Source organism: Sardina pilchardus, chromosome 19 (assembly GCF_963854185.1).
Source record: "Sardina pilchardus chromosome 19, fSarPil1.1, whole genome shotgun sequence".
In the NCBI taxonomy this organism is placed as follows: Eukaryota; Metazoa; Chordata; class Actinopteri; order Clupeiformes; family Clupeidae; genus Sardina; species Sardina pilchardus.
This window is the reverse complement of record NC_085012.1, coordinates 29,086,156-29,107,095: the sequence shown is the minus strand read 5'-3', so window position 1 is coordinate 29,107,095 and position 20,940 is coordinate 29,086,156. Positions and strand designations below refer to the sequence as shown.

General features: G+C 43.5%; 3 protein-coding genes across 25 annotated transcripts in view; 2 read left to right on the top strand and 1 right to left on the bottom strand.

Moving 5' to 3' along the window:
• Positions 1-664: 664 nt before the first annotated feature.
• LOC134066057 (thioredoxin domain-containing protein 6-like) lies at positions 665-6,458 on the top strand. Its single transcript, XM_062521224.1, has 15 exons — positions 665-791; positions 929-986; positions 1,189-1,292; positions 1,414-1,485; positions 1,567-1,686; positions 1,783-1,864; positions 2,052-2,128; positions 2,307-2,399; positions 2,577-2,719; positions 3,167-3,348; positions 3,488-3,632; positions 4,087-4,194; positions 5,358-5,509; positions 5,651-5,795; positions 6,130-6,458. Exons 1-15 carry the CDS (start codon positions 759-761, stop codon positions 6,347-6,349), a joined length of 1,734 nt encoding a protein of 577 aa, XP_062377208.1. The 5' UTR covers positions 665-758; the 3' UTR covers positions 6,350-6,458.
• A 431-nt stretch (positions 6,459-6,889) lies between these two features.
• Positions 6,890-14,113, top strand: kif9 (kinesin family member 9). Of its 2 annotated transcripts, none has more exons than XM_062521290.1 (21): positions 6,890-6,988; positions 7,221-7,318; positions 7,449-7,614; positions 7,800-7,906; positions 8,087-8,314; positions 8,514-8,597; positions 8,699-8,791; positions 8,920-9,067; positions 9,488-9,552; positions 9,714-9,791; positions 9,908-9,976; positions 10,405-10,509; positions 10,605-10,660; positions 10,842-10,932; positions 11,033-11,166; positions 11,308-11,445; positions 11,773-11,981; positions 12,448-12,627; positions 13,033-13,148; positions 13,397-13,501; positions 13,779-14,113. In XM_062521290.1, the coding sequence occupies exons 2-21, from the start codon at positions 7,223-7,225 to the stop codon at positions 13,938-13,940; spliced, it is 2,430 nt and encodes an 809-aa protein (XP_062377274.1). In that variant the 5' UTR covers positions 6,890-6,988; positions 7,221-7,222; the 3' UTR covers positions 13,941-14,113. The 2 variants fall into 2 exon arrangements, with proteins under 2 accessions (XP_062377274.1, XP_062377275.1); XM_062521291.1 differs by having other exon boundaries at positions 13,774-14,113.
• Positions 14,114-14,461: 348 nt separating this feature from the next.
• Positions 14,462-20,940, bottom strand: part of scrib (scribble planar cell polarity protein) — an 85,085-nt gene continuing 78,606 nt past the window's right edge. For 11 of the 22 annotated variants that reach the window (XM_062521268.1, XM_062521280.1, XM_062521270.1 and 8 more), the window contains 3 exons: positions 20,803-20,877; positions 19,123-19,177; positions 14,462-17,093 (listed from right to left, as the gene is read on the bottom strand). In XM_062521268.1, the coding sequence (XP_062377252.1) occupies positions 16,966-17,093; positions 19,123-19,177; positions 20,803-20,877 (258 nt within the window). In that variant the 3' untranslated portion in view covers positions 14,462-16,965. Of the gene's footprint in view, positions 17,094-18,961; positions 18,993-19,122; positions 20,878-20,940 lie in introns of all 22 variants that reach the window. The other 11 variants (XM_062521275.1, XM_062521287.1, XM_062521289.1 and 8 more) reach the window with 9 other exon arrangements.

Here is a 20,940-nt window from a genome sequence, read left to right as displayed (position 1 = left end):
AAATATGGCTGGAGGATTGGCCTGGATATCCCATGTGAATCAGATCCTCAGAACCAATCAGATAATGATCCCTCTAATGTCAGTGAGGAGGGGCTCAGATAGCAGCTACAGGGTTCTGCAGTCAGCCACTGTACCAGTCAATGCAGGGTCTGTGGTAAGCTATAATCAGTGTCAGTGAGTTCACAGCTTTTGAATGTTGATTTAACGACTTAACTGGGTTAAAACATTTTTAGAAAGTGTGCTGTTTGTTTTGATAAATGTACTGACTACACTACAAAATTAATGAGGCCTAATGAGGTGGGCTGTAAATTACTGTGAAACAAACAAATTGCTACTTGAACTGCGACTGCAGACCTGCAGCAGAACCCAAAAAGGCCAACACCAAGATAGATAAATAAATAAATAAGAGGGGGAAAACCCTGTGCAAACCTAGTTTTGCATTGAAAGTAGTTTGTGGCATGAATATAAAATACACTGGCAATGCAATGCTTTCATGTTTGTGCTTTTGGTTGGTTAGCATGCGAAAACGAAACCTCATACCTACAGTGCTATAAAGAAAGATTGTGTTGCAGTCGAATTCAGAGATATCCATCAGAACTCAGAACTACCTGTCGGTTACAACTCTGCACTGACCAAGATTCTAGAGCGCTCAGCCCTACTGACATATTTGACAACAGTTAACGTTACTGTTTGCCAGCAGCAGACACATATTTATTAAGTATTATCTAACAGCATTTGTTGTGTGATTTCATTTTATAATGTCAGCGAGAAAGAAAGACGTTCCAATCCACGTAAGTCATTTTCATACATTGCCATTTTTGTATTATACACAAGCTACTCAATTAATCTGTCAGCAATGAGTTTAGATTCTTGATGGCTGAAGTTAGCTGCTAAGAGTTGATATTCACTGGGCATTTATTGCTGCTAGGTTGAAATAGCGAATGAAGAACAGTGGTTGGAAGCCTTATCAAACCCAACACTTTTTGGTAGGTATGATAACGTTAGATCATTTACAAACAGTTAATTCCAGGTGCTTGACTTTTAATGTTAGCTAACGTGCTTAGCTAACATTGCTGTGCTAGTTTTCGCTGCACAATGGTGTGGATGGTAGCAGCTAGCTGCTAACATTAAAATGATCCACCTCACTCCATCTCCTCACCTCAATCAACGCTGTCATTAATTCGGCAGTTGTGGATGTTTATCAAAAGTGGTGTGGTCCTTGCAAGGCAGTAGAAAACCTTTTCCGCAAACTACGGACAGAAAATGCAGATGACTTAATTCGATTTGGAATGGTGAGTTTTCAGACCTTCGTGATAGGCTGAAGACCATACACCTGTAAACTGATGTCAGGTCAATTTATGGGCTCACACTGGTGCGTGAGACACAATTGGTCATAGGTTTTTATACTTTCAGGTTGAAGCCAGCTCCTTAAGTGATCTTACAATCCTCAAGGGAAAGTGTCAACCTGTGTTTCTATTTTATTTGGTAAGTAGATACCAAATACACTACATATGACTGATAGTCTACTTAAATCTTCTCTTTATAACAATTTGTTCTTTGTTTCAGGAAGGTAAACTCGTTTCAGTTGTTAAGGGGGTTAATGGACCTCTTTTGCAAAGGTCAATTTTAGGATATATTGAAAAGCAGAAGAAAAAAGAGGAATTGGGCTCCAAATACAACATGGATGCAAGTAAAATACACAGATTCACCATCTCTCTCCATCAGAGGTAACCTATTCATATGGTTTATAATCTGTACAATCTTTCAAACTCACACAAATAGGTGAAAGAAATTTTCCTACAAGACCACCTAGATTCAAGGCCACCCAAGAAGACCATTGTGGAGGAATCGAAAGACACTGATGGTGGGTCAAGTATTCATGGGAACAGATATCCTTGCACATTTGCATTATACCACTGTAAGGGATCTCAACAATAGAATCTCTGTGGCTGCCAATATTTAAGTGTGTTTTGAACATTATAGGTCAGACTGCATGCATTAGTGGCAAAATGTAACCATTTTTCATATCCTTGATAATTATCCCCCCTCAGATGTGGATTCTTACCACGTTATCATCATAAAACCAGATGCTGTGGCAGATGGACAAGTGCAGACCATCATAACAAAAGTCTGACTTTTATGTTATTCTAGGCTAAAACACTAAAGAATACTCTGCATTGTAATGTGTCACTTTAACTTGAAATAGTTGGAACCATTGGAATTTACAAATGGCTGTGAATTATAATAAATGAATAATATCACTTATGTATAAGCAAAGTTGACATGATGTGCTCTTTGACCTTCAGGCTATGGATGCAGGATACTGTGTGGTCGCAGACGAAGAGAGAATTCTAAATGAAAAGGAGATACGTGATTTTTATAAAGACAGGGCTGATGAGGTAGGATTGTTTGCTCCCCACTCAAGAGTGTACAGTATGTTTCAATACCAAACAGATATCAAACAGACGTTTCATTATCAAAGAGTACATGACAACTAATGATGAGTTACTGTTCATGATACCAAGTCTGTTGCATGGACCTATTTGCTATTTTGAATTGAACACTTTTCTTCTCAGCCTGATTTTCTGACGCTCATGTCAAGTGGGCCTGTTCATGCTCTCATACTGAAGAAGGGAGACAGTATGGATGATGGAGGCCCTCCTGCCCTTACAGAAATGATTGATCCTTCTCATGTTGACCTAATAAGACCAAAAAACAGGTGGGACACCACACTGTACATCTATACATCAGTTTAGTGTTAGCGGCATAACTTTTACAAACTCACTTTTAAAGACACTAATACATCCATTGTTTATTCTTGTTGTTATTGTTTATTGAATGCGTATGAGTAAACACAACTAGTCAACTAGCATTACACTGCAGACGTTGGCTAGCATTTTAGACAGCTAGTGTCTGCCGTTTTTAGCTGACAACTGTTCGTATCATTGTCCCGTTTATGCATTAACATTTGTTTTGCATGCAAAACCCATTGTTGTTGACGCATCCTTGGTTCGGATCAAAACTGGTGGAAATCCGGGTTGGTTCACTAGATAGCACCACGGTTCAAAGAATTCTGAATGGCACCAGTTTAAGAACTGGTTCACTGTCGGTGGAAAACCGCCTCTTGAGTAACACAATAGATGCATCTATGTGATCTTGTGTCCAGGCCAAAAGATGGTCAGGAGGTGATTCTGGAGGTGTGTGGGGACAGCCGTGAACTTGCAAGCAGACAGCTGGGTTTCTTCTTCCCATCTTTTGATTTTGCTACAGGAACAATGGGAAAGAACGACTCCAGGATTCAGAAAACTTTTGCTCTGATTCGACCTAGTCTTGTGAAGGAGAAAAAAAGTGACCATGAAATCACATTTAATCACCAGATTAACAACATTTTTCAGTTTTGTTGATAACAGTGGCATACTCATGCCAGTGGTTTGCATTTCTACTTATAGAAACAGAGAATCGTGTTTGTCTGTATTGTTTGATACAGGTGAGATCTTGCAGGCAGTCCATGATGCAGGCTTTCAGGTGGCCATTCAGAAAGAGATAACTCTGTCTGAGGAGCAGGCCAGGGAGTTCTATAAAGAGCACGAGGGCAAAGATTATTTCCAAGGCTTTATAAATCAAATGACAAGGTAGGCCAACCAGACGTACTAGCCATGCATATTTTGGTCTGTATACAATCTGTTAGATCTGCTGAATCACTTTCAGTGTTTAAAGCATTTAAAGAATAACCTTAAACAGTAGTACATCTCACCTGCTTCCAAGTCCAGCCATGCTCATCAGAGCAGTTACTCTTCAAGAACTTCAAGAACTCGCTCTTCAAGAGCTTCAAGAACTAGCAAGCCATCTTTTTCATGACCACCAAAACATATTATTTACTCTTGCCCTAATGATCCTTTAGTTAGTTGTGGTGTTACAATGCATATAATTGGTCTCTATTGTACCTTAGTCTGGTCACCTTTACACAACTTTTATATTATTACATTAGACCTCATTTATCTGTGTTGTTTTGCATGTCTCTTCATCAAATGTGAAGCATTTTGGAAGAGTTCTTGGCTGTGAGTTTCTGTTCTGTCTGTCTTGCAGTGGCCCAGTGCTTGCTCTGGCTCTTACCCGCGAAGATGCCGTCCAGCACTGGAGGAATTTACTGGGTCCCAAAATCCTGGAGGAGGCTAAAGAGAAGTGCCCTGATAGGTAGGAAAGAGAAAGTAATTAAGAACAGTTATTTAGTTCATTCTGTTGCTGTGTTGTTACTTGCATTTTTCCAATTTGAGATCTCAGATCTATCTATCTATCTATCTCATATAGTATACAATATTATTTATTATAAATAAATAGAACTTTACTGTACGAAGACCTCTTAGGGCTCTAATTGGAATGCCAGGCAAAGTGCAGAGTCTAACATCTAACTGGAGTTAAGGCAGCTTGTTTGTTTCCGGTGGAGCCAGGTGTGTTTGAACCTGCCACTGTTGTTAATGTAATTAGTGTTTACACAAACCTGGTTGGCTGTTGCACCTATTGAATCAGCATGTTACGATGTAAAAGGATTCATGCGTGTGTTAAAATGATTCATTTTGGCCGAACAATATATTCAGTGTTGGAGTGAACACTGGAACGTTCCACTGGAAAAATAAATTAGTCTAAAGAGCCTTTTGTGCGTAAGCTCCATTTAACAACTAAATCTAATTTTGATTTTAATTTAATTTCACTTATAGAGTGGCAATACATTATATATGTCTCATGGCGCTTTACCGAGTGTTAAACATTTAGAGAGAGCCCATGAGTAGCAAGGGCGAGGAGAAACTCCCAAGAGTTGGAGATGCATGTACAGTAGGAAGAAACCTAGGACAGCTCCATGACTCAAGGGTCTTGAGTCTGCCGTCTGCCGAGGGTCAGTTACAGTGCAGTAAGGTCACTTAGTGTCTGAAAGTTCTAATAGACCAGTGCAGGGAATAAAAGGGAGAGTAATGGGTCGCTAGGGTGTGTGGGCCAGGAATCCAGGCAAGGGGACGATCTATTTGTGAATATAATACCATGATTAAGATCCTAAGCACAAACATTGGAGGGTCAGCTTGAAGCTCTCCCACACTACTGCACATGATAGCGTTAGCTCATGTGCAAGAGCTTTGCTCATTGCTCATCGCTCTTTGTCCAGCATTTAAATTTGGGCCCTTAATGTTGATAAGGAAATGGCCAAATTTGCTATAACCCCACCTAACTATAACACTCCATAACCATATTAGATGGGCAGTTGAAAAGGTTCAACAGACTTAAGAGGAAATCTTAGTGAAACTATAACTCTAGACTTGTTGTATGTACAGTTGTACAGTCTCTTTACCCCCCCTGTTGTTGTGAAGTTTGCGAGCCCGGTTTGCCATTGACGACGTGGCGGTCAACCAGCTCCATGGCAGCACCACAATGGAGGAGGCTCAGAAAGACCTGCAGCGCTTCTTCCCTGTGGAGCACACGCTCGCCGTCATCAAACCAGACGCCACGCAGCAACACAAAAGTACACGCACCATGTTTTATGGGTTATAGAGTCAGGGGGAGAGACATAGGGTTGCACTCATCTGTTTCAGTACATCTCATCGTTGATTTAGAGGATGATCATGTGAATTATTGTGATTGTTGATTTGTTTTGATTTCACAGATGATATTATCAGTCGCATTGAGTCGGCAGGGTTCAGCATTTCTCAGGTGAAGGAGGCTCAGCTCACTAAAGAGATGGCTGAAAACTTCTACAAGCACCATCATGACAAAAGCTTTTTCAACCCTCTGGTGGATTACATGTCACAGTGAGTGTCATGACTCTGTTTATTGTTAGGTCATATCATATATTATTTCTCACATCTATCGAAAAGCAAAAAGTATACGTTTTTTAATAATCTTAATTCTTGCATACGTAACGAGACTTTATGAAATATGTGATTTTATTAATGTACTACCGTGTCCTCGATTGAAGTGGATGTACAGCATTCGTCATTAGTTATAGCACTATATACTATATCTGTACACTACAGCCACTTTGTCCCTTCTGCACAGTCCACATTATGGCAAATGTACTGTATGTGGAGGCTACGTGACAGCTACTGTAGTAGTTGAAGCCATCTGCTGTTGTGTGCTGTGCAGAGGCCCCTCTGTGCTGATGATCCTCAGTAAGGAGAACGCCATCTCTGAGTGGAGAGAGATGATGGGGCCGGCGGACCCAGAGAAGGCCAAGGAGGTGAGCCCCAGCTCCCTGAGAGCGTGCTTCGCCAAAAGCGTCATGGAGAACGCCGTCCACGGCTCCTCAGATTCCGAGCATGCCATGGACAACATTCGCTTCATCTTTGGAGATGTCTGCTTGTAGCCACTGCGGCCGAAGTTGAGTGGCAGAAAAGAGAGTTCTAAGTCTTTTTACATCAGACAATAAAATGATGTGGTAGTTGACTTATTGCATAACGAGAGCATTGGTGTCATTGTTGTCAATGGAAATAATTAATATAAATTAGACTGGCTGTAGAGATATGACTATGACTATAGATATGCATAAATGTACAGAAGATGTGACTGCACAATCTTAAAACAATCAATGTTAATGAATACCTTTTTTTATTGTGTGTCACTTGGTAAATATGTTGAGTTCAATAGTCATGTCTAGGCATAGTAACAATAGTTGTGTTTGGAAGATGTACAAATATAAACAGAAGGAAACCATTGCACAGCTATGACCATTGTTATATAAAGAAAACGATATCCTGCATCTCTAATCATGCTGGGAAGTTTTAGAAGGGTGATTGATTGGATCAAGCACAGGCCCCAGGTTTATAAAGCGCACAGATTGTCCGCAGCGCCATCTATTGGAATGCTCTACAATCTCCATGACTACGATGTCAACAAAGCAGTAGAGCTTCAGGACATTCTGAAATTATGGCATGATCAATATTGTCGGTGGTCGATAAAACCCACCTCTCTCCAACCACTGATGTTTCTTTAATTACAAAAACAGGTGAGTTACTCTTGTAACATTATAAACAATATATCATGTTTTGAGAAGCCGTTGATGAATCGTGATGAGCGTTATATTTTGTTCAATAAAAAACTGCAGTTTACAAAGTAACGTTGACGCTACAGAAACGCTAGATAACTTGACTAGCTTTGACCGGGCATTTCAATCAGACTGACGTGAAAGTATTTGAAAGAATGTTTAGGCTAACCTACATTACATATCTTCCTAACAGCCATGGGTGACAATGGCAGTGAAGTCAAGGTGTTTGTTCGTATCCGTCCGACTGCAACTTTCGCTCAAGAGCTCATTCAATACTTACCAGATGGACAGGTATGTCAGGCAAATGTCCATGAATCAGACACTGCAGGATCAAGTATTGGTATTTCTTTGATGTAGCCTAAATCCTGACAGACATAACCTCCCGCATTCCCATATGTAACTACCCTAATTTCTCTCTCAGACAATCAATATCCGTCAAAGAAGAGATTCTAAGAGAGGGGTGGTGAACAACCAGCTGTGTTCTTGGTCCTTCCCAATGAGTGGAGTCTTGCATGATGTTTCCCAAGAAGATGTTTACAACACTGTGGCTCATAAGGTTGTCCTTGGAGCGCTGGAGGGTTACAATGGTAAGGATTCTGGGTGCTCTACCAAGACAGAGCAGGCTTTTCACACAGATTAATCAAACACTGATGCTATAATACAGTACTAACAGGCCGTGGAAGGTTAGATGAATAGCAAAGCTATAGACATTACAAATTGCCTAAATGATTCATTTTTACTGCAACAGTGCATTTCAACGTTTGCTCCGCAGGAACAGTCATGTGTTTTGGGCAGACTGGGGCAGGGAAGACCTTCACCATGACAGGAGCCACCGAGAGCTACAAGCAAAGAGGCCTCATCCCCAGAGCCATACAACAAGTACTAAGCTCTCAATTACATCCAGTGGAGTATTATGCACAGATACCTTGCCTCATAATGTCCTCATGAGGCACATCTATCTATCTATCTATCTATCTATCTATCGATATCTTATGCTTTATTGAAACGCTAGTTACTGCACAGATTCCCCCTGATTTCTCTTTATCTATCACTACACAGGTCTTCGGTGAGGTGGAGAATCGTCAGAACTTCTCTTTCACCATCCATTTATCATACCTGGAGATTTACAATGAGACGCTTGTGGACCTGTTGTCTTCCGTGCGTGGGACCAGGGCAGGGCCGGGCGGCTTGACGGTAGTGGAGGAGGCAGGAGGGAGCGTGTCGGTCAAAGGGCTCTCCCTCCATTCTGTCCATAGTGAGGAAGAGGCGCTGAACCTGCTGTTCGAGGTAATATGACTGACCAGAGCTGACCACCTTACTGAACTCCAGATACTTTGCCAACCTTCCATTCAGAGTTTGTCATTAGCTGTTCCATGAATTGTGAGTAAGAAATGAGTGAAAGTGTTATGTTGAATCTCTAATGTGTTGAAAAACAGAGTCTGCCTTGGGTAGATTTAATTTTATTGTGTGCACGCATTTCCATCAGGGAGAGATGAACCGCATCATTGGGTCACATGCCATGAACAAGAACTCATCCAGGTCTCACTGTATCTTCACTATTTACATTGAGGTAGGCAATAAACACACTTTTCCCTACAGCCTTCCAAAGACTGTGTTGACAGCATTGAGCAGGCTTGCCACAGTGTACTTACTCTTGACTGCATTTTGCAGTCTCGCTCCCGTACGTTATCAGATGCCATGTACATCACCTCCAAACTGCACCTGGTGGACTTGGCAGGGTCTGAAAGGTTGGGTAAAACTGGGGTGAGTCAAGACATGGGGAAAAACAGTGCATAATATCCCACTTTAATATGAATTGAAGTGAAGAGTTTTTTTTTCTATCAAGCATCTGGTTTTTACCTGATCTCTATTTCCTCTCTCTCTGCGTCTAGTCTGAGGGTCAGGTCCAGAAGGAGGCCATGAGCATCAACAGGTCCCTGTCCTTCCTGGAGCAGGCCATCCTGGCTTTAGCTGACCGCCGTAGGGAGCACGTGCCCTTCAGACAGAGCAAACTCACCCATGCCCTCAGAGACTCCCTGGGTAAGCCCTCCCTACAGACATCATGGATCAGTGCTTGGGATGTGTCCCCATGTCTTCTGTACAGATCAATCTCACTCTGTTGTTTAGGTCCCCTTCAGAGGTGTAAAAGTCCTGACACATTTTGTTCCAAACATTCACTTCATCAGCTGATTCTAATTAGCACAACCCTTAAGCCAGGTAGATCAGGTGATTTGTGAAATCACCAGGTAGAACCAATACATGGTAGAACTTTTGCTTTCTGAAACTGGACTTTCACATCTCTGATCCCCTCACATTGCTCATGGTCTCTCTCTCTCTCCCTCTCTCCCTCTCTCTCTCTCTCTCTCTCTCTCTCTCTCTCTCTCATGCATGCTTTCACCTTGTCACTCAGGTTCATTGAGTTCAGGCTTCCTAAAACTGTCTCTTGGGTGCTTTGTGCAGGTGGCAACTGTAACACAGTCCTGGTGGCCAACATCTATGGTGAAGCAACGCAGATTGAGGAAACAGTGAGTATGGCTCTCAGCATGTACATGTAGGAACCATGAAAGTTGAAAGCACTTGTAGGTATGGTGGCAAATGTTTGTTACTGTCTGTTACTCTCTGTGTCTGTGCACAAATGTCTGTGAGTGAAATATGAATGACCACCTGATCATCTTGACCCTTGCAGCTCTCCACACTGCGGTTTGCCAGTAGGATGAAGTGTATCAAGACTGAACCAGCAGTTAATGAACACATAGACCCAGTGGTGAGTTTTAAATGTTAAATGGACAAGCCCAAGAATGAATTTGTACTACGGAAGCAATCGATCATGACTACATCAGTCAGTGGTTCAGAGGTGAAATGCTTTGTGTTGCTGTTCAGGTGCAGATGAAGAAACTGCAGAGGGAAATCCAGCTGCTGAAACAGGACCTGGCCATTCAGACCAATATGGTGAGTGAGTATGATGTTTCTACCGTACACAGGTACAGTTAATGTCATAATCTTTAGATAGATAGATACTTTATTGATCCCCAAGGGGAAATTCAAGAAAAAAAGTGTAAAAGTTTAAAGTGTAACTCCATGTATACTCCATGACATGAAAACACATCAAATAAGCGGTGGAGACAGTATTTTTCATTGATCAAGCACTACAGAGCTTGCACCGGTATACGCTATAGCCCACAATCACAAACAGTGGATTAGCTAATAAAGGCCAGGAGCTGAGGTCAATTTCCGCCAGAGTTATACTTTAAGCTATTTAGCAGTGCCATTCAACGCATAGTGAAGACATTCTTTCTGGCTTTTAAGTTCTGATTTTGTAGTTAAAAGACTACAGTGGAGTCAATTGTGTATCACTTTTTTGTTTTGTTTTGTGTTAGCCAAACAGGATAGCAAGTTCCTATGAACCACTCTCCGACAGCCAGGTGGCAGAGGTTCAGGATCAGGTGCAGAAGTTCCTGGACGGCAGTCTGGAAGAGATCAGTGTAAGAACCAAACAAAATCTTGCTGAACATCAATCCGGGGGCTATAACTTAAATAATAGACATGTTGTTAATAATCTTTCTGTCTCATTTAATAGGTTGTGAACATCAGACAGGTCAAAGAAGCGTTTAAACAATTCAAATTGGCCATTCAGTGAGTACATACCATCTGTTGTCATTGTGGTAAATAGACCGTACAGTGCTAGTCCCCTTGTATGCTGAGCTGTGTAGAGTCATTCTGTGTTCTGATGCTGAGACCTTTCTTTCTTAAACTGCTGCTTGGTTCATTTGGACTGAGCTGCACTCCAACTAAACAGCTCTATGTGTCCACACAGGCAGCAGGAGCAGAAGGTGAGGGATGAGCTGAGCCACAACTACAGCCTGGTGGAGAAACCTCACAGCACCCCATGGCCTGCCGCCGACAAGGCAAGTCCAGAGCCATCAGCTCACTAAACAATTCACTAACTTTGGATAGCAGAACCCCTCAGTATTGCCTAGACTTCCATCTTGGACTTTACCTGTTTAGGCGAGGGGAACCATGGGAACCATGGGAGAGGTCGAAGGTCGTGGCTTTGGCGTTGGAGTTGCCGCCTCGTCTCAGAGACACATTGATGTGCAGAACACCAGCAAGAACAGGACCAAAAAAGGCAAAGAGAATCAGTGAGTAGAACCTCCTCCTCTGGAGTACAGACAAAATCAGTAGCTGAGTTGTTAGTTTGGTGGAAATGTGGCTATGATGTTTTGTTGCCATTAGTTTACTTTGTGTGGGTGATCCTCTGTTAATGAGGTGTGGTCCTACAGAGGTAGCCCCGGGAAGCAGACCAATGGTGGCCAGGCCATCAGGAGGGGCTCCGGCCAGAGGACCGTGGAGCAGACCTCTCAGGACCAGCAGGCTCAAGCCTCTCCTCCGCTCTCGGCCAGAGACCAAACTGTTTATGAGTATGTGGTCATCATACTGTTTTTGCTTTGTGTGCTGCGGTAGTTATGGTCCTTTCAAATATATACTGTACATATATACTATTCAAGTATCAACTATATGTTGAACTACATGACACAAATACCTATCCGACTTTTCTTAATGAAATCTCTTTTTTTCTTCAGATTCTTAAACATGATAGTCCATATGACCAACAGTTTTTAAAGACCTGACAGATGTAGCATTATTAATTGATAATGTATGGTGTGGCCTACATTGTGCTATAAATCGTATAGTTGGTACAGGAACAATGGCACCTCGTTTATTCCCATGAGCGCCTGTACCCTCAGGAGTCCGCCACCTAAAGAGGAGGCGTTTGAGGACTTCAAGGCGGAGTGTGGGAGCGAGCTGAACCGTATCCTGCGGGAGAACAAGGCCGTGTTGCTGGAGCGACGCGCTCACCTGCGTGAGCTCACAGACAGCGTCAACGCCACCAAGGGCCAGATCGACCAGGCCGCCACTACCCTGCGTCAGAGACAAGAGCACAGGGACAGCCAAGGTACTAAACACTCACTCACTCACTCACTCACTCAGGCCCATGCACACACTCAGTGACATAAGTCACTCCACCAGTTCCATTGAAAAGCCAAATGTTCTAAACCTGTTTACGTATGCTGGAACACATTGAACCTGTTTGTGTCGGTGTAGTTTCATAATGGTCATAGATATGACAGAACTTCATCTTTGCATAGATATGTTTTATATATTATTTTATATGAAGTATTCACTTCATATTTCTATACTATATTGACTATGTATTTATATGTTGATATGAAGTAAGCTTTAAATAAGTTAAGTTTAAGCCTTGAGTGTTACTATTTAAAAATATGACAACTCCATATTTGGAAACTTACCATGCCTGTATCAGTGCCTCAAGTGCCAATTCCAAATGAATTCCAACCAAATGCTTTAAACATTACCTGTATGCAAACACCTGTTGCATTGTCTCCACCCTGGGCCTGAAGGGCAGTTTGTGGGGTCTGATGGTGAGCCAGTGCTGGACGAGGCAGAGGTGACTCTGGTGCTGAAGCTGAGGGACTTGAAGGCCCAGTACCGACAGGACTACCAGGACCTGTGCGGCACCAGGGCGGAGGTCAGCTACTGCCAGCACCTGGTGGACCAGTGCAGGGTGCGCTTGCTCACAGGTCAGTCCAGCACGGCCACTCAGCAGCCAGTAGTCTTTGTGTCATAGGTGAGGATCAGAAATCATGTTTTGAGCCTACTGCTGTGTGTGAAAAGCTAAGAGTGACCTCTCACTCTTGCTTAGAAACACTTATCTATCATTTCCCCTGAATAAACAACGGTTGATGGTACGGGAAGAAAGTTGATATATTGGCAGTTAACTTATTGGTCACTCAGATGTGGATGCACAGAAGTGCAGTCTATTGACTGAAAGCACTTGAAAGCCTGGGCTGTGTTTACATGTACACCATCTCCATGTTCATGGTGGCAAAACCAGTTGAACGTAAGAATTGAGATGGCAAGGTTAGATATGGATATATGAAGTTGAGTTTGCATACGTGTGTTTTATGTGTTTATGTGCGTGACAGAGTTCGAGAGCTGGTACAACGAATCCTTCCTGCTGCCAGAGGAGGTGCAGGGAGTGTTGCGGGCAGGTGGCACCATTCGGCCGGGTCTGGTGCCCGTGGAGAAGGCCTTAGCCCTGGTCAGTGCTGCACCACTCACTATAGACAAAGGCCCACATGGATAGTGCTAGATGATAAAAAACCTTCACCCTGCATGTTCCTCTAGCTTCTTTCGACTAAAAGCTTTAGTCTTGATTAACAATACATCAAGCTTGTGTTGGATATCATGACGTCCTATGACGAGTCGTAACATGAGCTTAGAGTGTTTTGTGTCTACACTGTGAGTGACTTCTGTACTAACGGCCTGCGCCTGTTGATGTGTCACCAGGAGGAGGATGAGCAGGAGCGCTTTGAGCGTATGCGCTTTAAGCTGCTAGATGAGAGCCCAAGTGCTGTGTCCTTCTACAATGCCCACAACCGGACAGTGAAAAGGGTGAGAGCACACACCAGCCTGACTAAATGCACACACTTCTACACAGGACAAGGCTCCCAGTTGTACAGTAGATATATGCACACATTCTAGAACTCTATACACGCACATGCTCTACATACACACACACACACGACATGCACAATAGGACATTTTTTTTAGGGTTTTTTTCTGACGGCAGGCACTAAAGCCAAACACTGACTGTATATTTAGATAGATAGATAGATAGATATGCTTTATTGCTGTATAATCAAAGATGTGTGTGTTGTCTGCAGAGAAGCAGTTACAAAAGCCAGGCTGGGAGCCCCAGGAGAAACAGCACACCTGCCGGGCGGATGAAACTGCCTCCCATTCTTTCAGTCACCTGAGGAGGGCGCCAACTCACCCCTTCACAAGCAATCATCTTTCCCTTCACTTCACTACACTCACTTACACCTCATAGCACTGACCTTACAGACCACCAGAGTACTGATGTCCATATTGAAACACAGAAGAATTCCCTCAACACACCTCAAATTGACTGGCTGGATGTAATCCTTAGTTGTCAACAAATGCACACAAGATGTTAATAACTTGGTCCTGTGATGGTATTGAATAAAACATCAATGCACTTCACCACAAAAGACTTTTGTCCAGTTATCTTCAGGAACAGAGCTAAATGAGAAGGGTCATTTATGGACAAGCTGACCGGATTCTTTCTTATGGTATTTTCCGAGTTATAAGTTTAGGAAAAAATAGTGCACCTCTAATGTAAAATCAACCACTCAATTAAAACACAGCAACAAATCATCATGTTAAATGAAAAGTAAACTTTATTATTCCTGAACCACAAAATAGACTTCTTTGGTTGTACAAATTCACTAGTTACAGTCTTGGATGAACTCTAACCCCCGTCCTCATGCCCTCTGCGCCCCCACCCCCCAACCCGTTTGCAAAACCCTCCCTCCCTCCCCACATCCTCCCCTTCCCAAGAGAAGAAAATAACCCAAAACAAACAAAAAATGGATGATCAAACAACAGTCCTGTAATGGAACATGAAATTATAGTAATGTAGTGAATCTCGTTAGTTTGGAGAACCATGATTTTGACCGCTGGTTTTGGGAAAGAAAACCAATAGAAGGAGCTAAAATCAGTCTTTCTCAGAAGTGTTATCAACCAAACTGAATTTCAGTCAGTGAAAGCGACATGAAAAAGCAAAACAAAATCCAAAAAAAAACAAAAAACAAACAAACAATAAAAACAGAAGATAAAAACAGGTGCTAAGATTAGTAAAATTAAATTACAAACACAAATGCTATTTTCTTGATATGATTCTTCAAAAACAAAACCCCTCCGATTCAGGTCTGACGGCGGTCTACCCGAGGAAAGACTGTTTTCTGAAAGCTCAAAAATAAAATACATTTTTCTATCTCTCTTTTACACTATGCGAAGGATTAATCTCTCTCCCTCTGCAGAAAAACAACATATCAATGCACTAAAGCCAATATACACGCAGAGAGCTGCTGGACCACTAAGACTTGACTGTGGTGTGAACCAGCTCACATTAGATGAGTGTTTAGTTTTGCCTTTCATGTTATTTTGTACATTATTCACACGACCATAAACATTTTTTTTTTTCAGTGGCTTCAGATTTAAATTAAATCATTCATATGGTAAAAGATACTTTTTTTTTTTATTTTAATAAAAAGTACAAATGAGCTCCAACCTTCACAAGCCTGTTTGGAGCAGCCCCAGAGAGCAGATATGTGTAATGAGTTTTATACACTAAACAAAGCTAAAAATATGTCTGCTTGTGAGGTCCTCCCCATAAAGTAGAAAAGGAAAGCATGGTACCATTTAGTCCACATGGAGATGAGATGAACTTTCACTGGCTCTTAAAAGCAATGGTCAGATGATTGCATGTTTATCAGCATATTTTATGAATGTGTGTGGGTGTGCGTGAGTGTTTGTGTGTGTATACACACAAGAAAAAATCATTTAGTTTGTTAGTTTTCCTGTGGTCTTCACCAGTATATTGTATCATTCTGTGGAATGGGATAGATGTGGAAAAGCTAAACATGGTCCAGGGAAAACTATGATTAAATGGCCAACTGGTCCAGAGACCACTACTTCAGCATGGGGAAACCCACGCCAGGACCAGCCAATAGGCTGATGCCAACTCTTATTTAACGATAACAAAAAACCAAACTCCCCTCCCAGACAGTGTTTGACGAGTGAGTGGTCATACAACATTATATCGTCCAGTTCAAAAGGGCCACAACAACAACAGCCACTTCCTACTTTCAATTTGAAAATATCACGATTGTTGGGAGAGCATCAGCCTCATGGCTGATATGACGTCTTCATGCAAGACACCCAAATATGGATTTAAAAATACATGTTTCAGAGAAGAAAAAAATTAGAAAACAATTACATTCATCTGCATAACTCTGAAGCAAGCTCCAATTCACACATGGAGGATATGACAGATTGCCAGATATGTCATGAATTTAAAGCTCTGCGACAAGGCCTCGAGTTTGAAAAGAAAGGAAAAGCTTCACGACAGACACACAAAGCAGTGTGATTGCGCCAGGCTCTGCACCACCTTTCTCCTGCCCGTGAGGTAATTGGTGCATTCAGAAATAAAACCCCACTCCCCCCGCCCCCTTTTCTGGGGTGATGTCTACTTTAATAAAGGAAGAACACCTGACAATGACAAGAGCACAATGGAAAGGACTACAAATGGGATTCTGCTTTAATCTGGTGGGCTTTAGGACCTGTGGATGGGGGGTAGTGAAGGTAGCCGTCTCTCCATCATCAAACTGCGACAGAATACCTCTAGCATAGTCATCATCAACAATTCTCATCAAACTTAACAGAAAAGTTAGTACAACAGCAACTACATTTCTTTACATGTTTTCTCTCTTCATACAACAATTGTCTTTTTTTGACATTAAAATACTACGTGTGAATTAAAAAAGAAAGAAAAAAGGTGTGAGTTGTCAGTTTAAAATAATTCAGCTTCTAAAACGCAAACTGAAGGCCGGCTGGAGAGTATGACAGAACGGTGAGATGAATGAGTTAAGTGTTGGTGGTCTCGTAGCATCGCGTTTGCTCTTTGTCCAGCACAGAGCACTGGGAACACGGGGTTTCCCTGGTCAACCCCTGCGCTCTGAAAGGCATGACTGGCGTCCAGAAGACGAGGAGCTGGAGTGGTGGACACGTCCATGGACACCCCTCAAGGTTGTGGCGGTGGGGTGAATTGAACTCATAAATCTTGGTGCTTTGATCTGAAAGCTGGTCTGAAAATGTGTGTGTGTGTGTGTAGTCTGATTACTGTGCAGTATCGAGTATTCGAGTACAAGTGTGGCCATTAGTGTTTAAAACTTCACCTCAGTCATTAGTGTTTGAGAATTTGTTTGCATGTGTGCACACTATTGTTTTTGGGTATCTCAACTGTGTGTGAGTGAGTGTGTGTCTGTAGGGGGTTATGTGGGCACTGCTGTCTCTAGGCTGCGACGAGCCTGGCGGAGTTTGCGTTTGTTGCTGTAGAGCGCCATCTCCTCCAGAGCAGAGCTGCCCACCACACCAGACACCTCCACATCAGCACCCACTGCTGGAGAGAGAGAGAGAGAGAGAGAGAGAGAGAGAGAGAGAGAGAGAGAGAGAGAGAGAGAAAAGTCAGATAAAGACACATTAAAATGAGACAGTCTAATTAACCAGCATAGCCCCATGGCTAGTCCCAGGCGAGTAGGCTAATCAGAGGCCTCTGCTGTAACATGGCTGGTAGCAGGACGAGGAGCAGCAGCAGCAGCAGTAGCAGCAGCAGGACTAGCCGCAGGAGCCCAGCTGCACAGCCTGCCATCCTGGGGGGGACACAGAGCTCCAGCCTGCCCTGGCCTGAGTGGGGCACTCCCCTGCAGACACCCTACCATGGTTATGGGGAGAGCAGCCCCTCCCCAACCCCCAGAGTGGAGCTAGGGGTGGAGGTTAGGAAGTCAGCAGCTGAACCTCCCCACAGGCAGACCAGAGGCTCCACACACTTCTCTTCTGGTTGTCTGGGCGGAGCAGGAGTTCAAATACTAAAAGCATGTCCAGACAGTTCTTGGTTGAAGGATTTAGTGACGTGCCAGTTAGTGATCAAATGAGTGGTCGGGAGTACAGTTGTAATGGAGGATTTTGTCTTTGCTTGGATGGTTAGATTATAGGAATTACTAAAGCATGTTGCAATCTTATCAGATGGCACATGACACCCCCCCCCCCCCAGACAATATCTGACATGATGGTGGATTTGTACCATACATGTTCTTTTAGACGTACTGTAACCAGAGGTGTGAAAGTCCGGCTTTAGAAAATAAAGTCCTGCCACATGTTTATTCCAACCACTCTCTTAATCAGCGGATTGTAATTAGCATAACTCTTAAATCAGGTAAATCAGCTAATTAGTGAAATCACCTGTGCTAAGCACGCAGGTATAACCAATACATGGCAGGACTTTTACTTTCTGAAGCCGGACTTTTACATCTCTGGTCGTAACCTGTCCCAGACTCCCAGAGAAGTGTGTGGCAAGAGGTGGCAGCGGGCACCTTAAGCTCCACCTTTGCCCAGAGAAAGAGAGATTGGCACAGAGGAGAGAGGGAGGGTGAGTGTGACGTCTCTGAAGCCCCACGTCCAGCCTGTTCAAACCACTGTGGAATTCTCTGGGAAGGTTAATTCACACCCCAATCTTAGATACACACTCATACCCGTAAACACTCTTGACACACTCATGCGCGCACACACACACACACACACACATATGCAATTTCAGATCCAAAATGCTAAAAACACAAGCTGAAACATCCATATAGATGGTGTGTAGGTCTTTGCTCATGCAGGATGTGTGTGTTTCTTATGCAGTGTAGTGTGTGTGAGACACACAGTCACAGATACACTAGATCCAGCTCTGCCCTTCATGCCCTGTCTTTATCCTGTCACATGTAGGAAAAGCTTTGTACAGGGGATTGGGTCATCTAGTCCTAAAACATAACTCTGCCTCAATCAAGCACACACACACACACACACACACACATTCATTGACTTATTTGATTAAAAATACTGATGAGGTGATGATGCGTGTACACACACCCACACACACACCCCCACACCCCCACACCCCCACACTCTCATTGACGGTACACAGTAGCAGACAGCAGGTACTATATATAATAAATAGTTTGAGAGTTTGAGATAGAGATGACACCCTCACAGAGACACCTCAGAAGAAGCACTTGGAAAATGAGTCCCGCTTTCTAGGCAGCAAGGGATTGGCAATTGATTGACAGGTCGGTTTTACTGACGAGTTGACCAATTGACAGCTGTAGAGATTGACTGATTCTACGTTGCGGTTGTTGAGTTGGTTAATTTCAAAAGAATAAAAACAAAATCTGTGAAGCAGTGGAAGAGAGGCGAGCACACACTCATACACATGAAAGAGTGTCCTACCAATAGGAGACGACTTATCCCAGGAAGTCACCTGTATTCAGGAGGACAACACAAATGAAACCAATGACGCAGTTCTTTCACTACAGGGCTTTGTCCTGCAAGAGCACACACAGCATGCAGTTCCTCCCCCGAGCAGAGCGGGGGCGGTATTGCGTTCTCACCTGGGTTGCTGGAGCCGTCGTCAATGTAGCGCATGTTGTCAGCAGTGTCAGGAGACTGAAAGAGAGGAGAAAAGAGAATCTTAGCAACCTGAGAAAGTGTTCACACCGTTTCCTTGGAGAAGGTCACCATGGAGACAGAGAAGCCAGGGGTGCCACAGAAGTTGGAAGGGCCATCCCAGATGGCTTGTTTCTGCACACACCAGTGCAGCGAGAGCGGATGCAGTTAGAGGTCATGTTTGAACCAATCAGCCCAAAGTTGAAGGGAGCAACGCAGTTTCAGCCCTCAGCCACTAGATGGCAATGCAAGAAACTGCTGCCTTGTTTCCTCAAACTGGTGTTAGCACAATTAAACAGAGAGAGGTGGGTTAGTCTCATAGCTCCAGGCATAGTTGGCAGCCACCTTGCAAAAGCCTTCTGCCAAATTCATTCCCATGTAAGCACAGAAATACACTACTTGGTGTTACCATTGACAACCAGTCCGTCCACAGAACATACAATATACAACACCACAAGAACATTTCACACTACGCAACAGTCACAAAGCATGCAGACCAAACCACACAGACATTGAGTCTAACCGGTAAAATGCCTGTGTAAAGCCCACTTCTATACGGGCCCATTAGTGTAACATAGCACTCCACTACTGTCCACATATTCGCCCCATTCCTCCTCCAGCTCAGTGACCTACAGTACAGTATAGTGGAAGGGATCCTGCAGACCAGGTGCGTCCTGCTTCCACTCAGTTCAACTTCATTTAATCAAACAGGCTAATAACACTGCAACCTGGAGAGGGGGATGGTGAAAGCTACTGGCTGATTATGTGAGAACGAGTAACATATCTCTAAACATACGGCGTATGCACGCACACACACACACACACACACTGAATTAGAACACCAAGGACAGTCCATAACACTCCAAACAAACACAATCAAGGAGCACAATGGTGAGACACCGAGCACTTGACAACACCCAGGCACCAAACTCAACACACAAGCTCCCCCCATGTCCCCCAAACCCTCCCACCTCAGGACCTCCTGCTCTCTCTCCCTTCTGCTACAGCAAAAGCCATCAAAAATATCTCCACCTGAGATATACTGCAAACAGGCTACGCCACATTACAATCTAAACCTATTGGCACCTAATAAAAAACAGGTGGCCATCATGTTTGAGGTGAAACTAAACATCGAGCAGCTTCATCTTGGCTTGTGCCATGATTGACATTCCATCTGAATGAACTGCTACAGTACTTGACTGGTAAGAAACTGCTTCTGCCCATGGAGCTGTGTGTGGGGTAATTAAGTAGAATAGATTCTCCCACAATCTCAAAGAAAGCCCCATATTAGTGTCTGCCCACCTGTTGCCACCTGTTTAGAGATTAAAGCCCTTCTCTTCAGTGATTCTCCCACTGCACCATTAGTTTAAAAGGAAAAGCAGGAAGTGGAAACGGTTGTAAGCAGAGGTACGCAGAGGCACCCCTGCAGCCAAGGCTTGAGCCAAAATGGCGGCTGATCTTTAGGCTGCAACCCTGTGGATACGGGTGGCTCTGAGAGGCTCGCTGGCGATTAATCTTCCGGAAGGCTGAAAGGGGGAGGGTGGAGGGTGGAGAGGAGGGCAGGAGAGACGGGAGGAGGGGCCAAGGGTTTGGGGGCTCCGAGGAGCAGAGCATGCAGGCAATACCTGGATGTCGTAAACAGGTTTGGAAGAAGGAATGGCGGCAAACTGTCGGTAGTCAAACTTCTTTTCTGACAGGGACTAGAGAGGGATAGCAAATAGGAGTCAAAGAAAAGGAGGGATGGTGAAATTGAGGGGAGGAAG

Bases quoted from the DNA above. Each gene is read 5' to 3' on its own strand.
- LOC134066057 (XM_062521224.1), top strand. From the start codon at position 759: ATGTCAGCGAGAAAGAAAGACGTTCCAATCCAC. The intron at 2,400-2,576 runs GTAGGATTGTTT...TTTTCTTCTCAG, and splicing joins ATAAAGACAGGGCTGATGAG to CCTGATTTTCTGACGCTCAT. The intron at 4,195-5,357 runs GTAGGAAAGAGA...GTTGTTGTGAAG, and splicing joins AAAGAGAAGTGCCCTGATAG to TTTGCGAGCCCGGTTTGCCA.
- kif9 (XM_062521290.1), top strand. From the start codon at position 7,223: ATGGGTGACAATGGCAGTGAAGTCAAGGTGTTTGTTCGTATCCGTCCG. The intron at 7,615-7,799 runs GTAAGGATTCTG...TTTGCTCCGCAG, and splicing joins AGCGCTGGAGGGTTACAATG to GAACAGTCATGTGTTTTGGG. The intron at 13,149-13,396 runs GTCAGTGCTGCA...ATGTGTCACCAG, and splicing joins TGGAGAAGGCCTTAGCCCTG to GAGGAGGATGAGCAGGAGCG.